The sequence below is a fragment of the Lutjanus erythropterus genome, chromosome 8 (genome assembly GCF_056507025.1).
Source record: "Lutjanus erythropterus isolate fLutEry1 chromosome 8, fLutEry1.hap2, whole genome shotgun sequence".
Lineage (NCBI taxonomy): Eukaryota > Metazoa > Chordata > Actinopteri > Lutjaniformes > Lutjanidae > Lutjanus > Lutjanus erythropterus.
In genome coordinates this window covers 18,235,922-18,260,385 of record NC_139324.1, presented here as the reverse complement: position 1 = coordinate 18,260,385, position 24,464 = coordinate 18,235,922, and the positions used below count along the sequence as shown (strand labels likewise).

Below are 24,464 nucleotides of genomic sequence, written 5' to 3'. Positions count from 1 at the left end.
ACATATTGTGATCGGAGGACAGTGTGCCCAGGGAAGCTGACAGCAGCTATTATTGTCCAGAAGTCATGAAAAATGTACTACATAAGATGCGTCATTTGGAGAGAGATAATACAGTCACTGGACTTAATCAATAAAGTGGGGCATGCCTGGCAATATTATACTGTAAAAATCAATACTGTGATGACTTTTTCTATATTCATCAAACCTGGCGCATAATGAAGAATAGGGTGAAAACTTTTCATGAATGATCACTCAAACAATTATTTTTTCAATTAATTGTTTGGTCTGTAAAATATCCCAAAAATGTTAAAATTGGATGACATTTCTAATGGCTTCTTTTGTTCACCTGGCAGTCCAGACAGATTTATTCAATTTGCAGTAGTATAAAACTACACTGTAAAAAGGAAAAGTTCACTACAAAATCAAAAACACAGTTTTTCCTCTTACTCAGGATAATCTACAGACCTTGTTTTGAGCAATCTGGCATAGAAACTGCTTTTTTTCTTTGGTAGAATCTCCTGGAACCACTTTCTTACTCAAAGGAGAATAGTTCCTACATGAAACTGCTCACAACAAGGTCTGTGGATTTACGAGCCGAGTGCCATTTAATCCCATTTAGTGTTCTTGCAATACTGGAATTTCTCATTTCAATACAATGCCTTGAAAAATATTGATATTTGATACTGTTTTCCATAACATGAAAATAACAAAAAAGATTTTATTTAAAAGATAATTATAACAAGGCTATAACTTGATAGCAAATGTGATGATGTTGGCAGTGCACTGGTTTGTGTCAACATCACTATCGAAGAAAAGAGAAAACAACACTACAGGTGGTACCAGAATGTCGATACTGTGAAAAATGAGCATTGAAAGCATTTCAGATATTAAGTATTGATATTTATTGATATTTTTGACAACACTAGTCCAATTATATTTGAGAGAAGGTCAGTCTCACATCAAAACAATCTAGATGTATAATGGCACTACAGATAAGAGGAAAAATACATAGTTTTGATTTTGGGGTATACTGTTCCTTTAAGAACTGGAGACAGTGAGTGTACTGCATTTCCCTCAATAGAAGGCTTTAACAATACAATTCTGTAAATTGGCTAAATGATTAACCTGCTGATCACTTGAACACCATTTTAATTGTGGTAACTCAGTAAGCAGTCATCTGTCTTGTCTCCCTGTTGCTTCTCAATAGTAAATACAATACGTGAGCTTTTCCATATGTTGTGCTCAGTTATTATGGTCAGTGTTTTCAGTCCATTATATCTTTCACAGCAGATAGCACACTGCCAGCTGCTATTGACGAAAAAAACATTCCCTTGGCAGACAATGGGAAATCTTTTGACAGTTGTATTGACGCTGTCAGACCGATGGTTCCTATTGAGTCCTCTGTAATAACTTCTGTTGTTCCATGTTGTATTTTGGTTGCAGGGTGCGGCGTTTGTAAGAGAATGCAGCCCATCTTCCAGCAAGCAGCCACAGAGACCAAGGGGAAATATGTAAGTCTGCTAAATCCCCTCTCCCCTGCACACTTGGTCCACTGTCTTATTGCGTTAGCAGCCTCTGATCTGCAGCCGTCCTTCTCTGATGTTTGCAGATTAGATGAGATGTGTCAGCAGCGAATGTCTGGATGGTTAGCTTGGCAATCTGCAAAAGTGCAGTCTGTCACTCTGGCCTAAATGAAAGCTTTCCATAGCTGTATTTCCTGCAAAACTTCTCACAAGTACAATACCTCAGCAAGTTCTGCGCCATAGATTTTGATTCAGCAGGATAATAACCCAGATGGCCTTTAAAGGCAATTCAGAAGTCCTGATCCCCTCTCTGCTGGACTTGATTTATACTTCATCTGTGTTTTGGTTTGCATCGACCCACCCAACCAATTACAGTAGTCATTCAAAAGCCTACCAATCCTGTCTAGAAATCAGTTTTTAATGGTTTTGGTGCTTTATATTATTGTACAGGTATACAATCAGGGAGTGTATTAAATGATTTTCTTACTTGGTTTTTAGCTGGCACCTGCAGCCACAATTAAGGGCTAATGTCCTTCGAGCTGAAGTTTACAACTTCTGTATAGATTAAATGTCAGTTTAGCCTGCCCCAGTCTTTGTGTTTACTTCCTAACTTTTCCTCTCCCCTCTGTTTTCATCCCATTTTCTTCTCTTCCCTGGTCTCATGGGTCCCCTAAAGACCTGTGTTGTCTGTTTGCAGACAGGCAGTGTTACAATAGTAAGCAAACTTGGGAGGGAGTGCTCTGTTCCCAGTTGTTGAAATGTTTTTCAACTGCATTGGAGAGATGCATGCACAAAAGCAACCAGAGGCCTGTGTGATCAGCTAGGGAAACAAATGCTTTGTGTTCATAAATGCTTCTTCTCAAGTGCCAGAGGAAGAAGGATCTTAGGGAAAACGTCGACCTAGAATGAGTACAGAGAGGCTAGTTGCCTCCGGAGACAGTGAAGAAGAGTACTGCAGCGTGTTTGCCTCACACAAAGCAGGAAATGAATGAAAAGATAATTAACTGCATGTTTGTTTGATTATCAGGCTTATGAGTAGTGAAAAATTAAGCCTCTTAACTGGAAATTAACAGTGTGCATACAAGCTGCCTGTATAGAACATAGACAGGTTTGTGTGTATGTGTGCGTGAGGTTGATAGATTTTTGTGTGTCTGTTATTGCAAGAGACTAAATTGTGCTGTTGATAAGTGGTTTGAATTCTGAATTGGTGGTCAGCCAGGTTGTACAACACATTTCTTGTCTCTGTGTCATGGACACAGGAAGGGTGTTTGAAGTGTTGCATCTTGTTAAGCTGAAGTAGCTAAATACAACTCTCAGATTAATGTGGGAGTTATTTTGATTGTATCATGTCTGTATTATTCAGTATTATCTCCAAATACCATTTTTGATATGTACTACATAACAGTGATTATTGAATAACACTGCCAACTTGAATAGGTGCAGAAAGCACAGAGAGCCTGCCATGATTCATGGACATTCTTCAAGCTATTTTTGTTACGAACAGTGTGTTGTACAGTCTTTCCTCAAGGGGAACCTGGAAAGTTGAAGCGGTTTGATTTTATATCAAAAATAGATTTATGTCTGTATTCAAAGAGTATTTTCACTCATTCGCGATTTATTTACTTACATGTTGTCTTCTAGGCACTGGATTTTTGCTAGGTATAACTGAATTTGGGGCTGACTCTTACACACTATAATTTTAGGACTGGAACACTACATCCCGTTGAAAAACACAATCTTCTTTCATATCACAGGACAGTAAAGCAAATGCATCATGCAGAAATGTTTCCTCCCTTTTGCATAAAATCACTTTTTGACATATAAAAGACTGAATAATACTAAAAATGCTTACAGTCCAATGTGTCTCAAAGTGAAAATTTCAACTAGTATATCAAAAGTTCCACTTGCTCAAAACCTTACATACCTCCAAAACTAATGGCTAAACTCTTTAAATTAAAGCTAACAGTTGTGTCCACCACAAACATGCTGATGCATAAATCAACACCTGGTAATATGCTAAACATTCACATTTTAATATGCTGACTGACTGCACACATTGGTAAACAAATGTCAGCATGTTCACAAACCAAGAAACAGGTAACACCATACCTAAACATTATGTACTGAACATTAACTACGTCTTAGCATTTTAACATGTTTAAATTAGCATAACACCCAAACATTTGACAATTTAAGTACTGAATGTCATCATATTAACTAGCCTTTGGCATTCAGGCTCACATGCTCATTTTAACACATTTTTCCTGCTGACATTTAAAGTGTATTGAGCAGAGCATTTATATTCGACATAACATTCGAAGCACAGATGAAGCTGCCAGAGTGCAGGTTGTATGATAAAATTTGAGTATGACAATGTAGAGTTTAGCATTAGCCTTTCTAAAAATGCCACTGTAAAGTGGATGTTTTGTATTTTGTGTCAACATTCTGTAGTTGTTCTTCAGGCACTATCACCAGGAAAACCTTTTGTTTTGTTTTTTCTAGAAGTTTGCAAAATCTAAAATGGCAACATTGTCTCTTTTCTTGGATAAACGTGCTTGCTTTTCAAATATTAAAAGTGTTCTTCTTGTGTAGGTTTTCTTTGTGTAAATCACATCTATAGTCAGGGGTTTCTTCGTGTAAATTTCTCATGTTCTGTTCTGCCTGTGATTTAAATTAAAATGTCAATAAAAAGTTGATTACATAAAGTGAGCGTTTGATTGCAGCATGCTCATCAACATTCATTATCCTCATGTGGTGTCACAGTGCAGTCTCTTTTCATTCTTGGAGTAATCCATCTTTTAATTTTGGAGCCCTCTGTTTTGATGTTTCATGTCCTCTCTCTTTCTTGTCTCCCTGCCTTCACTTTTCTTCAGCTCCATAAAAACTCACACCTCATTTTCCCTTAATTTTGTGTGTGTGTTTTTTTTCTTAAGGTACTGGCAGGAATGAATGTGCACCCGGCTGAGTTTGATGGCCTCAAGCAGGAGTACAACGTCAAAGGCTATCCAACCTTCTGCTACTTTGAGTGAGTCGAGTCCTCTCATCCGTCTCACTTTAGGCTCAGCCCTCACTTCCAAGGCTCAGAACATCAGAGTAGGGCTACTTCAAACAGAAAGTCCAGTCCAGACCTCTTAAGCACCAAGAGACATGATGGCGACAGACTCACAACTTGCAATGGTGGCCCTTGAGGTTTAGAACTTACTTCTGCCAGGTGTGAAGGAGAAAGTTTCTGACAAGGTTTGGGATATTCTGGTTTTCCCTTTGAAAAAAGTAAACTCACTGGAGGGGTGGGGTCAAAACTGTTAGGTGCAGCTGGGTGTCACTGGCAGGGAGCAAGTAGGACACAGGTGCTGCTGTGTGGTTGGCTATGATGTACTGTAAACCAGAGTTCTGCTTGGATAAAATGCTGATTTTTTTATTTTTGGTAAAGAATAGAGATATTGTAAGACCTGATATTTTATGGATGTTTGTGTCTTTTTCATTTTTTTTTAATTTTTAAATTTGATAATAGGAACAACAGTTTTTGAAATTGGTCCAGTATTGATGTAGCCATCAGAAGCAAAACTGAGCTGCAATGTAATCCCTCAGTGGAACCTTGTACCATGGAAGTATGTCTGCTAAAAGGGCTTGTTTTTGCCACTGACAGGCTCAGATTATTATTCTAAGTGACTGACAGCATTATGTAAAGGATCATGACAGAGATATACCTTTGTTTAAAGAGTAAGATGCATTTTTTTTACCAGAAACAGCTGTTTTTTGCTCTCACCAAACTTACTAGTCCCTTTGATAACTGCAGTTTTAACATCTTCATCATCATCTTCATTCACACCCAACAGAAACAAAAATTAAACTCACCAGTCTTTTTGGCTCGTGTTTCCACTGTTCAACAACCACCATCTCTGCTTTGGTCAAAATAAACCCTTTATTCATCACACTATATGTGAAAATATCAGGACAGGAGTAAGGGCAGATATCAGAGAAGCGATGTGAAATGGTGTATACAGGCAGAATATTGTTTATGTCAACCAAACAACCAAAGTTTGTGATTGTTGGAAGAGTGGAAATGTAAGCCAAGACATTTTTGATGAGCTTTATTTTGTTTCTGTTGAATTTAAATAAAAATAGGATGACTATGTTACAATTACAATTTTGCAAAGGGAGTCTGGTTAATATGGCGAGAGCAAAAAAAAAAAAACAAAACAAAAAAACAGTTGTTCCTGGTTAAACAAAACATATCTTACTCTTTAAAGGGCTGTATCATTCCCACAATGTTTTGAGACACTTACCAATAGCAAAAACAAGCTCTTATAGTGGACTTACTTTGATGGCGCACAGTTGTCTGGAGCAGTTGATTGATCAGTTAGTCACTTAGACAAAAAAACTGAAAAAAACTTCCTTACAGTTCCTTACAAAAATAACGCAATGGACTTCGGTGCAGGATTGTTTCTTCAGATACTGGTGTGACAATCAGTCTGGAAGGGTAGTTTGAGTAAAAACACTGCACAGTAATAACTCCACTAAGTTATTACCACTGGATTGAATCCATGTTTGGTTAAGTCAGTGTTCGTTCACTCGTATTTGATTGGCCAAGGCAGAGTTGTGGCTAAAGTTGAGAACTTTTTAACTTTTTTGCCAGACTTTGCTGCATATTTTTTTACTAGAGCCCTCGGCGTCTGGAACCACACTGCGCAAATACAGCTGTCCCACTGAAAAGATTGGAGGGGATGCGTTCACACAGTGCATTGTCTGCCTGAAGACTCAAAGGAAGTTGGCAAATTTAATTATTAATTGGTCATCTTCAAGAACATGTTATGGCAGCATGTGGCATTGATGTAGCTGTGTTTCTTTTTAGTGTTTGGATGACATTTATGCAGTTGGTAATCTGATAATTTACTGTTCAGCCCTGATGTCTAAATATGCATTTGGACTCACATACACACAAACTCAAAGCTTATAGCCCCATTCACAGTAGGTGCTCAGAGTGTGACTGATAGTGTTTGTTAATGCAGACCCCCCAGCCAGAGCATCCCTGCACCGTCCTCATATTTACAGTGTTGCTAACCGTATGCTCGTGCTGCGTAGCTCCCGCTTTGTTCTCTGCTTCTTATTCCTCCTGCACTAGCTTTATCATCCCCATTTCCACATTAAACACTCTCTCATTCCAGTCTGGCCTTTTAATTAGACCGGGACTGATTAAGTGCCTCTGTGGTTTAGTCGGTGTGTGTGTGTGCTCTTGCCTTCTTCCTGTACGCATGCAATTCTTTCTTGTGCAAGTGTGTGTGTAGGTACACGCACACGCCCATGCACTCATGTGTAGCTGAGCCTGAGCCAGTCCGTTAGCTGGGAGCACATTAATGTCAGCGCAGGGCTAGCTAACGACCATCCGAACCCATTGGCTTCAGTAATGAGCCCCTCACTGATAAACAGCAGCTAATCACTGCAGGGTAAATCGACATCAACACCGCTGGACTTATCTCACTGTTGCACCCGCTGTAACTGTGCTCAAGGTCTTTTACCTTTCCTGTCCTGCAGATTAAGAAAGCTTACTACCCAACACAGCAGCACACCTCAACTTTTCTATCAATTAAACAAACAAAAGTGAAACTATTACTTTTCTTCTTTGTCCTTCTTATGTCCTTTAACCAAGAAAAACACCAGAGACTGTTGGGAAAATGACATTTATTTCACATTTGCACAACTTGATTTTACAAGGTTTTGGTCTATTTTACAGCAGCAGAGATAAAGCAAGTGGATATAGAGGTGGTCATAAATCTCACTGATTGAATTCCAAGCAGCAGCTCTCCGCCACAGTAGTCAGTTTACTTAAAATGCAAGTTTTAAGCTCCAAATCCAGGGTGTGTAATCGTGTATCACCTTTAATAGTGTCTGCTCTGTATCTCGGGAGCTGCAACCACGGTCATCATCACCCTCTGTGTTTGCAGAATCAGACTGCCCAGAGCCAGTTACCATTGACACTGATTCTTCAGCACTGGGCTGAGCCACCGCATCCGCTTTGCAGGCTTCATTTAGTCACAGCGAATAGCAGAGTAGATAGACTTATTCCTGTGAAGGAAATCTGCTTACGTTTGGAATCTTTTCAGACTGTGGAGCTGAGGAGATGCTTCAAGCTCATTTCAAATGCATTACGATTGGTCACTGGCATTTCTTATGTGCACTTTTAAACTCAGATACATAATTTGACACAGAGGAAAGAGTATCAATCATTGTTGAACTTTTTTAGAGGCTTTTGTCAGCTCTCATAAAACATTTTCTTAAGGTTTTGAGCTGTTCTGTGTCTCAAAGGTCTGACCCAGCTCTCTGTGTTTGAAACTGGGTTATGTTACTGTTTGCTATGATTGTGTTCAGGATTCTTTTTGTTCGCCACACATGACATAGATTACTCAGTTTCTTCAGTGTCAGTTCTGCAGGAAGAAATAAAGAATCAAACCCCATCACTTCTTGAGTGCTGACTGATTTGTTTCCTTAGCCTCAAGTATAAAAAACTATCATGACTGAATCCTTGGACAAGCCGATTTCTCGGGCTTGCTTGTTTCTATTTAGGGATGGGAACTGGTAAGATTTTATTGATACAAGTGCAGACTTGTTTACTTATTTACTCGTTTTAATTGTTTTTATTATTTGTTTCATTTAGCATTTGTTTTTACTGTAAATCACTTAATAACCTTGTTTTCTAAAGGTGCTGTGTAAATAAAATTAATATTACTGTTCCTGAATTGTTTAAGTCCATGTAGCATAGAAAGATGTATCAGTGTATTCCTGCTGTTTCCACGCATTCTTGACATTACAACAAGCAATATTATCATCTTTTTTGTAAAATGAAGCCACAGTTTGGATTGTTTATTCATATCTGCCATGACTCCTTGTTGCCAGTTTTCAGAAGTGTATATACATGAGTTTGATATCGTTCTTTTTGCATTGTGTACCTGTCAGACAAACATGCTGGCATGAAGAGAAAAGAAATTGATAAACTGGAGGCAAACCGTTCCAGTGGATTGGACAATTAGGATCTAGTTCTCGATTTCCATCCCTGTCTCTGTTTTGATCAGATATGTCCTGATGTATATCATTAGGCTATTTTGTTCATTTGTAAGTCTTACACAGCATTGTCTTTGTCTCTTATACTGTATATAGAAATAGCCTATCTTCTCACTGGTGTCCTTGTTTGCTTATGTAGGTCATATAGAGACATCAGGATTAAATTTCATAACCAGTTTAAAAATTCTTTTGTTTTGTTTAAGATAATTAACATTGTTGTATTTGAGAGGTTTTGTTCTAGAAATATTCTACTGAAGATCTCTTGAGATCCAAATGTTATTTACCACTTGGAAAGATGTTCTTTTGTGGAGGACAGCAGGTGGACAACAGTAACAATGGATTCCAACTGTGACTCAGTTTCGTATGAAAAAATATCCATAGAAAACACTTTTGTAGCACTAACCACTCCACTACTGTTGATCCTTATGTTTACTGTGTTATAAACAATTGTCCTTGAATGATTTCATAAGCTGCTTTCTTGTTGCAGTGTTGCCTCTTCATAGCTCTAAATCCCAACTGTCAGTATTGTAACATACTGAACATATGGATCAGTGGAGAAGTAGGCTATATTGTGCTACTGGAGTGGTTTGAGAAATTTCTATGAAGGTTTTGACGTGTTTTATGCTTTTAAGTCTTTGGGTTTGGCTTTTGAATCCAGTGTAATTTCTGTGAATCCAAAGCTACAAACTTCTCAGATCCATCTTTTACTACTACAGGCAGTGAGTGTGTAATGATCAGAAGACAGATTTTTGTTGGGGTATTTCTTTTAAATAAAATATGATGTCAAAGTACAGCCAGTAAAGTTTTACAAAGATGTTTTGTATCAAATGACAGATCTGATATTGGCAGTGCTGAAAACTGTTTGAATAGGACCAAGCTATAATCATGCCCATTGCTGACAGATGGTTTTGAGATCATCTTGTTCTTGTGTTCTGTTGTCTCTTAGGAAGGGGAAGTTCCTGTACCACTATGAAAACTACGGAGCCACAGCCAAAGATATTGCAGACTGGTTGAAAAAGTGAGTATGGTCCCAATCACTTCACCCACTGAAGATGCATGTAGACTTGTTAAAGTGCAGACTGCAGGATTTTTGTGTCCAAAGCGGTTTTATCTAATAAAAAGACAGAACGAAGCCAAACTACATTCTGCCTTCTGTCTCCTACAATAAGTAAACTGCTTCTACCTTTTACCTTACTTCTGGCATCACCTTTTCCTTCTACTGCGGTCTTCATCACACCTTTTCTTTCCTCTATTCACCCTGACTCACCTTGCCACAGTGTTATCAATCTACACCTGCTCTGTTCTTGTCTCATTTTTCTTTCTCACCTTGGCTCACGCTCTTTGCCCATAACCTCCTGACTCCTACCACAGCTTGGCTCTCCTGCCTCCTTGTCTCCTCCGTCTCCCTGTTCCACTTGCGTTAAGGGCCTGGCTGGAAAGCCATGACTGTCCACAGGGCTGTAGCCAGAGGGCACAGAGCGGGGCTTTCACAGCTATCACAGGAAATGGAGTGAGACAGGCAGAGGATGTATTCCAGCTACACTCTCTTTAGCCCAAAGGCATAACAACTCCCTCCCCAGTCCTAAGCTTTTACTACACTGCTTATTCAGGGCTGGCAGTATAATTTAGAAGTGGTTGCCAGGCTGGCAATCAGGCAATCAAGCTGACAGAACGGTTGCCATGTTTTAAATTGGGTGATAATTCTGAGTGTAATTACACCTCATATTTCATTTAAAATAGTGATTAACAGTGGTTAAACAGAGTTGTAACTTCTTTTTTATTATGCCACAGTGCCTATGACAGCTGTTGCCAGAGGCACTATGTTTTTGGGTTGTACGCCTGTATGTCCGTACGTCCATATGTCCCACTTCTGTTAACATGATATCTCAAGAACACCGTGAGGGAATTCCATCAAACTTGTCTTGTCTTGTCAAACTTTAGTCCACTTGGACTCAAAGATGAACTGATTAGATTTGGGCGGTCAAAGGTCAAGGTCACTCTGACGTTGTTAAACACGTTTTTGGCCGCAACTCAAGAATTATGATACTAATGGCAAAATTTCACTTATATCTGTGAAAATGGTCAAAACGGTGAAGTGATGACATTTTATGCCCAAAAGTTCAAAGGTCAACTTGATTATGGCTAGACCTGAGAATTTCATAACATGATTATTAAACTATTATGGTTATCAGTATCAATGCAGTTTTGTTGTGCTGAAAATGTTCACACATACTAAAATCACTTCACAAGTCTTTCACAAGTGAAAACCACTCAATGATTTGAAACATTATGTTCTTTGCAATGTCAGTGTTAACACTGATGCAAAAACAAATCCACGTTGTTGATACACCCACGTCTGGGAGACTGTTGTTAATTTTAGTTTATGCTTAATATTGACAAACTTATAATCAGCTGGTCAACTTATAGTGGAGGACTTCACATCGCTTGTTATTGTCAAATTACAATGTTGCACTCACCTTGGGCTCCTACAGTGTTCCTGCAGCCTGCTTGACCTTTGTCGAGTCTAGGGACAAGGCGGCGGGGGGAAACAACTTGCTTTAACCATTGACTGTATATTAAACAAGGATTCAACCTATTTAATATCCTTTCTATGGCTCCAACTCACTATTTGAACTGCCGCACTCATTTTTGGACATGCACCTTTTTATTTAATTCACTCAAAGACCTCACAACATGTATTGTATATGTCTGAACAGACGTGAATGTAAGCTGCAACTTGACCAACCACCCACTGTGGTGGTAATTCTAGTTTTGGCACGAAACAAAAAGAATAAAGCATGAACGGACTGACCTTACACCGCTATATTAAGATTATTCATTGGCACATAAATATGCTCCATATGTTCATAAAAAGGTGGAAGACCGGCCTCCTGCAAGCCTCATCACATCTGCAGTTTGTCGTGTCAGAGCCTTTTTTCATCTGGAGATGCTGCAGATGAGGAAAAGCTGAAAAGGGTTTTTGCAGTTAACAGTCTTGAAAGGTTTTCCCAGAATAGTCTGATTTGCTGCGTTCATATTTTGAGGCGTTGTGTCCATTGTGCTCTTTTTGTAGCACTCTCTGCCTCAGATTTTTTATCTACACTCCCCCGTTTATCACCCCTACTTTGCCTCCCAAGTTTTGATGAAGTTTCTCTTACGTTCAGCTGTCTGTTTTTTTTTTTTATTCCCCAGTCAGTTTCATTTGTTTCACCCTTTTACACTGGACTAATTTACTGTCCTTTGCTTTTTATACTGACAGAAAATTCTACACCAATGGCAAACAATACAGCTGTTGTTTTTTTGCCAACAGAAGCAATAGAGGTCAGAATCCAACAGTTAGTTTTGAGCCACACTCTTGAAATAGTGGAACATTTTGGCCCAAGTAATTTTTTGACAAAAAATATTTTTTTTTGCCTAAATCATCTCCTCATGATGCTGGCCACCTCTGATAAAATTGCCTACATCATCAGTTGAACACATCATGCAATTCTATACCTGTAGTATAATGGAGTGTGACTTATTTTATTTTGCCTGAGTCAAAAGACGATGTGATTTAGGCAGTCTTACAAACTTTTTAAGATGGCAGCTACTTCAAGAAGAAAGAAAATCCACCTAGCCACTGAAGTTATTTCCATGATTCAGGGCTCGTCCCCTATTGGTAAGTGATGAGGTTTACTATAATATAGGCTAGGCTATAAATATTGCATAGTTTTTAGTCTTTTTATTCAGTCTTTTTAGTCAGCAAAATAGCAAAGTCCATGAAGCTAGCATTTAGCAAAGAGTGGAATGCTCCAGAATCTGTCTGTTAGAAGTGATAGGCTTTCGATGCACTTCTTTCTGTCTTTTCAAACGTTTCATCTGTAGTTTTTGTTTCATTTTTTTCAACATTACATGATCTAATTAACAAAGATTTGAGTACCGTATCGTAATCTAACAACTAGAAATTGTGTATAACTAAAAGATTACAAAGGACCCTCTTTACTTTTGTGTTTTTATTTAATGAAAATATCACTTGAACATAATAGTAGTAATCATAACATCATTTCAACAATATTATAGTATGCCTGATGTGCAGTGTCTAGAAGCAGCGTGTGCATGCACACCACTTTGGAAATCCCTGATGTAGCTTAACACAAGTGACCACAAGGCAATGAATGTTTTTCAGAATGATCACACATTTGTGACCGTAACACCTCAAAGGCTTGAAATGTTTCTCCTTTTTGGTAGGAGAAGCACTTGACAATTCTAACACTGATCAGGCCTCATCCACTGAAAATGACAGTGAGACCATGGTTGAAGAGAAGAAGCAGCATGTACCAGGCCAAGACTCAGATGGAGTAGACAATACATTAAATAAAAAATACTGAAAAATACAATACATTGAACAAAAAATGTAAAGGTTTAAAATTGCTTAAGTCACAAAGGTCATTTATTTTTTATACTCGTATGTTACATAAGGGACAGACATTGTTATTAGTATGTCAAAAGTCATCTATTGCCATAACTTTTTTGAGTTTAATTATTAATAAATATCATATATTCAATGTTGGGTTCAGTTTTTTGTGTTTTCTGAAAAACCTGATAAAAATGACTTAGGCCATTATTTTAAGAAGCTGTTGATTTGCTTTTGTATGTTGTACCAACATCCCTTCACATATATGTGATCCTAGTCCTGACTCTAGAGTCTAGTTTCACAGCATTAAGTGGACATAGAAGTATGGGTGAGAGTCGGTATCCTTGGTGATGATATCGGCCCTCTGCTGCAGTGTTACAGCAATAATGTTGTAGAGGCAGCCCAGGAGGGAACTGCACCTTATGTTGTACAAGAGCAACCAAAGATGTCATCTGATAAAGCCAAAGTGTAGCTTCAGTCCCTGATAAACCCACGATCCTGAGAGTTTTATGTATCAGAGAGATGTATATTAGACAGATGACATTCTGGATAAAAGATAAGTGTCTGGAGGAGATGCAGCAGCAATTCTTAGCACCCCAGTTACATAATTTTAGCATTTTTTTAGATATCCAGTCTCATGTCGCTTCAGCACATTGGCTCAGGACAGAGTGTGTGATGATGAGAAAAGATTGCAGAATTGTTGATGTGTGTATGTGTCTTTTTAAATGACTTTTTTGTGTATTTGTGCACAAGTTCAGGGAGTGTACACTTGTTTATATCTGTGTCCACTCGGTCTTGGCATTGCAGCACTGTGCTCCGTCATCAAGGCGGGGTTGCTTCAGTCCAGATGTGTGTGTGTGTGTGTGTGTGTGTGTGTGTGTGTGTGTGTGTGTGTGTGTGTGTGTGTGTGTGTGTGTGTGTGTGTGTGTGTGTGTGTGTGTGTGTGTGTGTGTGTGTGGTAGTGTGTGTCGTATTGGGTGGAGTGCAAACTACAGCTGTGTCTGATTTTTGTTCCATACAAATTACACACCAGCTGCAATGTGTCTGCTTTTTAAATTGTCCCTCACCTATGTTGCCCTTGCCTTCCCCTCCTTCCTGTTTCAGTCCTCAGGCCCCCCAGCCGAAGACCCCTGAGGTGCCATGGTCGGAGACCGACTCCCCGGTCTTTCACCTGACCGACGAGTCATTTGACAGCTTCCTGGAAGAACATCCTGCAGCCCTGGTCATGTTCTACGCCCCCTGTGAGTAAGAAAGCATATTAAAAAAGAGCAGGGTTGGAACTAATGATTATTTTCATAATCAATCCATTATTTGATTGATACTAAGGGTTTTGGAAGTTTTGATGACTGAAAGAAAATTTTGGGAGCCAGTATATGATTGAGGCCCAAACAAAAAAAACCATGAGCTTGTCTGTGGAGTTGGGATTGGTCTCATAATGGCATTTAAATTCCGTGGACAACAGATAAGACACATCACTTCGTCTGTCACTCCAAGATCTGACGAGTTAATCCATTTTCCCTGAAGTTTTTCTCCTTAACCATACCATGTTTGTTTCTAAGATGGCTTTTTCTTCTCACTCCCATATTAAACTGCCAAGTCCTCCATGACAACTAATAATGTTGATGACAGCACCGAATTCCCACGACACTCACAAGATGCCACTAGTTGCAATGCAATCAGTAGCTTTTTACTAGTTGTTATTCCTCACCTGACAGACACTTGTTAGTGGGGCGCAGTTTGAATAATGTATTAAATGTACACTATTGAAAGTGAGTTATTGAAATGGACCACAGATGATAGCCTGATAACCATGATAATACATGCATTTCATGTCACAGTCACACAAAATGTTTCTGAGGACCGGCACTGCAAGAAAATAAGATATATCAGGGGTGAGATAAACAGACAATGCCAAGTAGATGAGTTCATTGTTAGTCTTGGTCTTCCTAAGGGATTTATTGACAGCAAATAAAAAATAAAGTATTGCATCTCCAGTCTCGTCCTTTAAGAACCCCCCTTTCACTGTCATAAATGCATTGAATTCAGTAGTTTAAATTGTAAAATATGTGCAGCAGTGTTTCAGAAGAGCTTTGCATTCCATCCTGCTGTGCAAAACATTCTCTTGCAGATTCTCTCGAGTAGAACTGTTGTTTAGTCACACAAATAACATCAGTTTCACTGTCATGCTCAGTATTAACAGGCAGCTGGAGAAAGTAACTGAAAAAACATCAAGAAATGAAAAACAAAGACAATCTGGCTGCAGTAGCTTTAGCTTTTTGTATCACATAGTCACACACAAGCTCCTCCTCACAACAGAATACTTCATTGGTGCCATATGGTTCACATAAGCCTCCTTGTCATTTTTATTCACGCACCATACTGCTGTTGTTACGCAGAACTTTGTAAACATGCCAGATTTTATCAGTGGGTTAGATTTTTTTTCCACTTCCAGATTGCTTTGCTTTGGTCCAGCCCTCCTGTGTGCGATGGAGCTGCCCAAAGGACTTTTTGCATGTGGATGAATGTGACCCATAGCTGTAAAATCATGCAAATAGATTCACCCATTCTAGGGGCCTCAGCTACACAATCTGAAGTATGTGCAAACCAGTCTTTGGACCTCTAGATTTTTTTACGTTAACCACCTCTTCTTGCTTCTAAATACATCACCTCCTGTGCTCATCTCAGTCTCTGTGCTTTAAAAATAAATAAATAAGTAAATAAGAATATGCGCCTTTTCCCTAACTTTCACCATAATGATGAGTCATTGTTTTCACAATTTAAGCACATACTTATATACTGCAGAGCATTCGTACCTCCAGGTTGCTGGGAGCACTGCACTCCACCCAGAGGGCAAACACACTCTCACTAGCTGTTGAAGTGATTAAAACACATCTTTAACACACACACACACACACACACACACACACACACACACACACACACACACACACACACACACACACACACAGTGCAGTGGGACCTGCTACATCCACTATATCATTATTCACTGCCTAAATCTCGAAAATACTTTGTACTAATATTTAAAGTAACTTCTGCCAGTTGGCAAGAAAGATGTCGTGAAAAAAATACATTTTCTTAAATAGTTTGCTGAAAAGCTGAAGCCAAGTGACATAATTTGATTTATCACATCAGTGTGTTAGGAATGTGAAAACAACCATTACGCAAGACGCCCAGACAAGGACAGACTGAGATGATGTAGATGTGGCCACTTGGACCCACTTTTGGTCAAAAAGTAGCTATAGTGTATACTTAAGTGCATATATTGTTTTATTTGTTGTACATACTAAATAAGAATACAAACAGACAGTGCAGGAGTTGTTGGAACTTGCCTTGAACTGAGCTAGGCCGTTTCCTCTGCTCCCAATTTTTTTACCAAGCTAGACTAAACACATGACATAGCTATCTCTGTGTTGAACTCACGTCCTCTCATCTAAAGTACAATTTCTCTGCCAATTGATCACAGGTGTTATTGGCACCAAAACCATGCCTTTCAAGTAGGGGATATATATATTGAATGCAATATGGAAGAAATCAATCATGATATTTTTGACAAAATAACTTAATATTGAAACTGATCAATATTGCAGCAATATTGTAGGGATGACTATAAGTGCTTTCACAAAATATTAACACAATGAGATTTTTGATAAATACTGATCAGTAATGTGGATATGACTAAGTTGGTAAAGGCAAATGAAAGAACAGCTAGAACAGTTTGGTAAGTTCAGAAAATTACTGTACATCACTTAACTGTAATTCAGCCTTTAAAACAAGGAAAAGACAGCACTTACATATCACAATTTAACAATATCCAAAGACGATATATATACTCTCATATTACAATATCTATACAAAATTGATATATTGCTCTACTTTCAAGTCACTTAATTAACACACGTGTATTCATGCTTTGGTATCATGCACATCTGTGTAGCTTAGTTCTGATGCATTAGCCTACAGAACAGATTTAATTCTCTTTCAGAAATGTACCAACATTCTCGCTAGTTATGGCAACTTTGAAAACCCATATATAGTACATAGTCCAATTATAGTGATATAGTACAATTTCTTTCAAAATTAGCAACAAAGCGGTTTTTGTGTTTTTTTGACAGTAGTGTCTTTCCCTTGAAGAAATACGTCACTATTGATCACTGGATGTGCAGTCATACATAGACACATATAGATAAATACTGGCATATATATTGCACCAGGTTAATGCAGATCATCACTAATGATATCGTGTCTTCACCTGATTTTGCGTGAAAAGAGTTGATAACACGGTTTTCATTCTTTCGTCTAAAGGTTTGTAACATCTGGAAATAAAATCCTTATCTTCACTAAAATCTCACTAAAACCTGTGTCAAAACAAAAGCACCAAAAATATTAACTGCCTGACTTTGCTTAGGTCCTAATATCAATGATGAAATAATGAAACAAATAAAATGTAAATGTCAAGTCTCTCTGACGGAGAGACTTACTGTTGTCAAACTTTACTTCTTTAGATAGTAACACAGGGTCTTTGTTAGGTTTTAGGTTTGTAGTGAGTATTCCAGCATATTCTCACTTGCAGATTACCATGTACCAGTCACCACACACTATCAAACAAACTTGCAGTGTTGCAGAGTGTCATTAGTTGGCATCATTATTTAGGGCAGAAAACATGACTCAACAACTCAGGGTACTTTTTTTTCACCATCCTAAATATGCAGAAAAATGTGTGAGTGGATGTCTGTTTGACCAATAGGGGAAGCACAACAGTCCTCCCGGTCCTTACTTGGTGTCACAGCTTCACAGAAGCTTGTCCTGCACTTGACCCACCCTGCGGACAGCAGCCACTCGCCCACACACTCAGATCAAGGGCGGGCAGCTAAATCTTTTCAGCTCTCACACATATGCACACACACACACACACACACACACACACACACACACACACACACACAGTGACACATATCAAACATATATCACACCATGACACAAACATTTATTGCACACAATTACACCGCATATCTCTCTGTCTCACACACACAGATGCCCAGCCTTGCTGCTTCAATGCAGTTTCTTAATGGCCCTGCTGTCAGAGTGAGATTAATGGTCTCCCAGCCACCACCATCAGCTTGCATTTCTGTCCACCTCTCAGCACAGCCATTCTCACCGTCCTCTGAACAGCACTCAGCAGGGGTTGTTTGCGTGCAGTCCCTTACGGCGGCAAAATCTCCCGCTGAACGCTCTGTTTCCCAGACCCTGATTATGTTCCGGACCCAAACAAAAGTTCCTCTCTGCCAGTGTTGTTTGAAGAAAGCGCAGAAAATTATTCAATACTGAAGGCTGTTCCAGCGGATCTGGCTGTAAATGATGTTTGTTTCCTAAATGTTTGTGTTTTGAGCTCCAGCTGCTGCATCGGGAAGTTATTAAGTCTGATTTTAACAGCTCTCCTGACTGGCCACTTAGCAGGTAGCCACAGGCTGAGCTTACTGCAGCAGTAAACCCAGAGACGATGACCTAACAACACCCTAACATCTAACATTTGCTGTAAAGCAGAGTGAATTCACCAGGCCTTTTCCTTTTTAACGTGTATCCATTTTTATTACAGCAACTGTGATGTGTGGCCAGTTTGTTCGTTGTCTTGACTCTGAGCTCTTCTGCCCCACACTCAGCCTGAGTCAGCAATTTTTCAGTGTGTTTCTCTCAGCCTCCCCCTACACACACACACACACACACACACACACACACACACTCACTTACACACACATGCACACACTCACACACACTGATCATGCCCCTCATGCACCACTTGTTCTGAATGCAGAGCAGGGCTGATGCATAGCACAGGAAGAGACATTTGGTTTTGTTTCTTACTCATCAGTTTGAAGGGTCGAACAGTCCTTTCCCTCAGTTTCTCCGGTAAGCCTTAACACAATCTGATGATCACACACTACAGTGACTGAGTTGAAAAAGAAGCAGCTTTTCTTTCCCATAAGTCATATCAGACTTGATTTATAGCCTGCACCAGCACTGTATTGTATATTGAATAAGGGAATTCCTGAACTGTTTTGACAAGGGCAATTTACCAGGTTTTGGAAATATACCAACTTTGTTTCATGCATCTGTGCACAACAGCACTGTGAGCGCATACACACACTGCTCATCCCTGATCAAACGGCATATTCATTATATCTTAAGATGAAACATCTTGTACATTGTGTGAGACAAATATTGTGTTATGTATTTAAAAGTCTTTTTAGATTTAAGGATAAAATGTTCACCAGTGTTCTTGCTGCTCATGCAATATTAAACACACCTCCGCACAAAACAGGGAATTTATTCATGATCCTCATAGCTTCAACAGATTTGTTAAAAAGAACAATTGCTAACACATGTGCACATACACCTGCAAACAGACACCACCTCCAGATAATACAGAGTTATATAGAGCAAGAACATCACTGATACTATCCAGCTTCTTAATTAAAGGACGAAGAGGTACAGCATTTGGCTGATTGATATATTTTTGCGCTCAAGTTGAGTAAGCCACAGCCCTCTCTACAGCTGGGAGTTAATTGATATTATCATTAAGTGACTCTCAGTAGAATTGAATTGTGACTTTTTGTCGGGAAAAGAATGTTATGAGTTTTTCTTTTACACATACAGGATTGATATACAATATATTGCCATATCACAATAGATATATTAACAATTTTGCCTTAATATTTGGTCAGAATACTGCAGGACAATTTTGTAATAACAACTTTAATGACAACATGATAAAAAAACGAAAAATATATTATCATTAATTGCACACCTCAGCACACAAACACAGAAGCACATGTATGTGGACATTGTAGTGTGCAGAAGATCATGTTGCTGCTGTGTTATCACAGTATTCTTCATTCATGTCTGGGAGCGCTGTCTTTGAAAAACATTTTCTTTTAGGAATGTTTTATTAAAGGAGAAATCTGTAATATATTGTATGTGTAACTGTATTGAATCATAAAATGACCTTGCGATGTCCTCAGAGATTATGGAAACATGCTAAACTGAAATCGTGGCTTGTTCAACAGCAATGAGTTATTTCTTTGAAATTTCCAAAAGAAATGTGTTTTTGTTTTGGCAAGCGTGATTCTGCACACTGCCCATTTCACATTTATTCCCTTTATGTGGAGCTAAATTTAATACCAAATGTTTGGTAAATAAGTTAGTGTCTGTGTATGATTCACACAAAATCACTAATAATCTATTAGAAGGAGTAGATGTTAAGGGTTGAGTTAAGCCATTTTGTAGAGTCTGGAAAGCAGTAAATAAGGCAGGCAGTCACTGAACTCCCAACTCCAGAGTGTTTTCAGAGTTGTTTTTGGGGATATTGGCCTTAGCTTTAAATTGACAGATGATTGATGCAATTATAAAAAGCTGATCAAATTGATTGTAGAAGTATAATGTAGTGCTCGTTTTGCACTTGACTGTAGATTCAGGGCTTGATTATTCTCTCAAACAGACTAGTTCTGTTTATTGTACTCTCTGGAGCCAGCTGTGAGGTCCATGTCCCTGCAACCTGCAGGCAACCTGCCTCAGTTTTGATTCTGAGGAGGAGAAGGTGGGGGGAAACAACTTCCTCCAGTGTTTTGAATTTTGCCTGCAGGACCCATTTGTGAATGCTGTGTTACATGTTTCATTTTTCACTGTTTCACTGTCCAAATTTGAAACCTTCCTTTTAGACTGGATTGCCATCATATCTGCACCCACAGAAAACATAACTGCTTTTTTATCACTGTCCGCTTTTTCTGTCAACGAGTGCAAGTACCAAAGGTTTAGCTTATGTTAGGTTGTGCCAATGTAGTTTGTCTCTGGCTGCTAGATCTCACATTATACTCTCATTTCTTGCTCACTGTGTACTCCAGGTGCTTTTGCTTGAGATGGTGAATTGTGTTTTGTTTTGTTTTTTTTTGTCTGTGTTGCCGTCTTTTTCTGTTAAGAGTCCTTACACTGCTTCCACGTTGTGTTTTTTTGTAGATCTGAGGGTTGTTTTGCATTCGGTCAGATTCCACAAAAACATTTTTCCGCTACCAAGGTCACTACATTTTTTTTTTCTGGAAGTATCCTCCACAGCAGAGTCATCAGCAACATTACTTTCTGCTGTGTTTGCGACTGCCAAACAAAGCCATGATAATGTTAATGTAAAGTCATGACACATTTAAGATTTTATTGGTATTATCATGAACAATATTTTATGACGCACCACTAGTTCTGATATTGATTTTAACCACATTGCCCAGCTCTGCCTACACCTACTCCTTTATCTTCTCCTTGCTTTCTGTCTTTCACTGCTGGACTCATCACTCACTCACACCCAGCTCGTAGTCTCACTCAGTTTGTCTCTAACTCTGACAATAAGACACAGCGATGCCAGCCAGAGAGTGAAACATGTAGGAAGTAATCAGACATGACTTAACTCCTGCTAAACATGAGAGACTCGTGTCATCTCATTTACAGTTTCACCCTCAGCATGCTAGCAGTAAACCCACTGACAAACCAGGGTGAAACAGCAAGACACCAGAGAATTACAGCTGTTGATGCATTGATTCAACAAGACAGCTCTGAGGTTGTAATGTTGTGCAAAGCTTGCACCATCAAAGCTCTCAGCATTAGGTTTATGGAAGTAATTTCTCCAGAAATATACAGTTGTTTCTTGTTATTTCCTGCCAGACTGAGAGGTTATTTATTCTCACTGATATGACTGTTGTAGATACAGAAGCAGGCTGATATCATTGACATATCAGTACATACTGTTAATGTTTTATAGTGTGCAGTTTCATATGTTTCAGATGATATGAATATGAGATGATATGTTTCCATATGCTGTGTTTGTATTATTTATCCATATACCATATACCATAATACTACAATTAAAAAGTCCATGATATGATATTTATTGCTATATTGAAATGTGAACTTGAAAAAAAATGCCCCTTATTAAACCATTAACCTGATATGTACAGTATTTTGGTTGATATAACATTAATTTCTCCTTTTAACTTAAAGTGCTTCGGCTTTCCTAACAAGTCATGACCTAAGCATGTGCAAAAAATTGTCCCATATGGTATTGAGTCATTTTTAATTGTGATATTCAATATATTGTTGCATCGCAGCTGTTCCCTGCATCACGTGGTTGGACTGACTACCCTACAGTGACCTTATTATTTTTTTTTTTTACAAAGCTCTTCTGTTGAAGCTTCAAGACTTCCTCAGATCTCTCATTTAAATCTACTAATTACTGTACACAGTCCAGTAACTACTTAACTTCCCTCATGTACACACTAATATTGACAGAACTGGTTTCAGGTATTATGGACATTTATTGTATAGTCTGCCCTCAAAACTAGTCTTACTTTCCCTTGGAAATTTTAAAGCCTTAGCCTATCTAATGGTTTTTTTTTTATGATTCTTGTAATTTTAAATAAATTCATGGTTTACTCTGTGTGTGTGTGTGTGTGTGTGTGTGTGCATGCGTGCATGCGTGCATGCGTGCACACACACACATGAACAACACACCTGTTAAATGATTGGCTGTTTGCATGTCATTCATATCACTTCATATCTTTATCTCTACGATTTAATTACCAGTTTGGAGGGATTATTACCACTAATGTTTGTTTAGTCTTTATGCAAAAATGCGAGGTATTAATTATCAGTGTTTTGGTGACTCTCAAGTATCAGAAATACGTCATCGGTCAGGCTCTAATATGTGATTTTAATCCTTTAGGGTGTGGACACTGCAAGAAGATGAAGCCAGAGTATGATGAAGCTGCTGAAATACTCAACAAGGGTGCAGACGTAAGTTTCATGACCTTTGCTTGTGTTTACATGTGCACAGCATGCATCTCCACAGGCCTGTGTGTTTTGTTCATTTTTCATATCTCACACTCTGATGAACACAACTACACAGGTGTTACGGCGCCTCATTAACAGATCATAATAATCCCTTCTCTTGGCCTGAAGACTTTTGGCTGATACAGCTGACGCGCTGGTCGGTCTGTCCTGCAGCCCGGCTCTCGATGTGTTTCTGATTAGTCGGGTGTGTTCCTCGCCTCTCCACTCCGCCATTCTGTCCTCTGTGGTAATCTAACACTCCCCAGCCAGGGGCAGGGCCTATAAAACTCCAGCCTGGTGACTGTAGCAATTATCTCATACATGAGTGTCCCCCCGGCCCGACGCTTGGACCTTCTCCTTGTGGCTCTCTGCCCGGTACTGGAGGTCAATGGGAAAAGCCGGGCCATTATCTAATATGGATGGACTGGAGCCTCTCTCACCCTGAGCCCTTAAGACCCAGCATATCATTTATTTTTCTCCTTATTGCTCCACTTATAGTGTTACTAATGCAGCACTTTTATATACACAGAGTGTGCTGCTTTGCAAAGGTTGAACTCGGATTGTTTCTAAAGTAGTTGGAGTTAATTGGTGTCATGTAACAGCTTAGTCCAAGGGACTTTAATTGGTCTAATTGGACAGATTACTCTACAGTCATTATTTCTTTTTGCTTGTTGTTATTCCTCTACAGAGTCCGGGTGTGTTGGCAGCAGTGGATGCCACAGTCCACAAGGCTGTGGGGGATCGCTTCAAGATCTCCGGCTTCCCAACTCTTAAGTATTTCGAGAAAGGTGAGGAGATGTATACGCTGCCACAGCTCCGAAGCAAAGACAAGATCATCGAGTTCATGCACAAGTGAGTCCCAGCTCGATCACTTCTTTACTGCTGTCAAACAAACACTGCCTGTGCAAAGTTAACACGTTTAAACTGTCTCATTTAATTCTAAAACTTAAACCTTTTAGCCGCACTTTCTTTTGTCCAGTGTGCCAATTAACCAAGGCTGAAATTAAGCCTCACTTGTTGAGGGTCCTGTTATATCACTAGTATGCACATGCTAGCATTTCTCTTTTTCGGAAATGGTCAGGTAAATACAATGTATGCCAAGGGTTCTCAGAGTTTTAGGGCCGCCGAGGAAAACCCATTGTGTTGGTCTGAAGATGTTGTTTAAAATTAGATTCACCTGTTAGCAGTTTCTTTTTAACTATAAAGCATTTTTTTTTCCAGCCCAAAATTTTCCTGAGAGCTACCATTGCCTCCAGGGCCACACTTTGAAAACCCCTGATCTATACACTATATCACTCTTTATACTACTTCTACCCCATAAAATAAATAGAATGTAATGTTTTTCCTCCATGTAGCACACATAATAAACACTGCTTTGTTCTCTTTCATGTCTGCAGTCCCCAGGCACCTCCTCCACCAGAACAGTCTTGGGAAGACAAACCCTCCAGCGTCAGCCATCTTGGATCAGAGGATTTTCGAGAGGCACTAAAGAAGAAAAAACATGCACTGGTCATGTTCTACGCTCCCTGTAAGAGATTACAGTAATTTATATCAACTCTACTTAACACCTGTTAACAAAAAAGTTTGGAAGTTTGAAAGGTCTGGAA

At 39.0% G+C, this 24,464-nt stretch overlaps 1 protein-coding gene across 1 annotated transcript in view; it reads left to right on the top strand.

Annotated features, from left to right (window-relative positions):
- The window catches only part of pdia5 (protein disulfide isomerase family A, member 5), an 80,604-nt gene that overhangs the window by 32,625 nt on the left and 23,515 nt on the right, over positions 1–24,464 (top strand). The window contains exons 8-14 of the mRNA XM_084724797.1: positions 1,444–1,511; positions 4,457–4,548; positions 9,526–9,597; positions 14,077–14,213; positions 22,751–22,821; positions 23,546–23,709; positions 24,255–24,385. Of these exons, the coding sequence (XP_084580923.1) occupies positions 1,444–1,511; positions 4,457–4,548; positions 9,526–9,597; positions 14,077–14,213; positions 22,751–22,821; positions 23,546–23,709; positions 24,255–24,385 (735 nt within the window). The remainder of the gene's footprint in view (positions 1–1,443; positions 1,512–4,456; positions 4,549–9,525; positions 9,598–14,076; positions 14,214–22,750; positions 22,822–23,545; positions 23,710–24,254; positions 24,386–24,464) is intronic.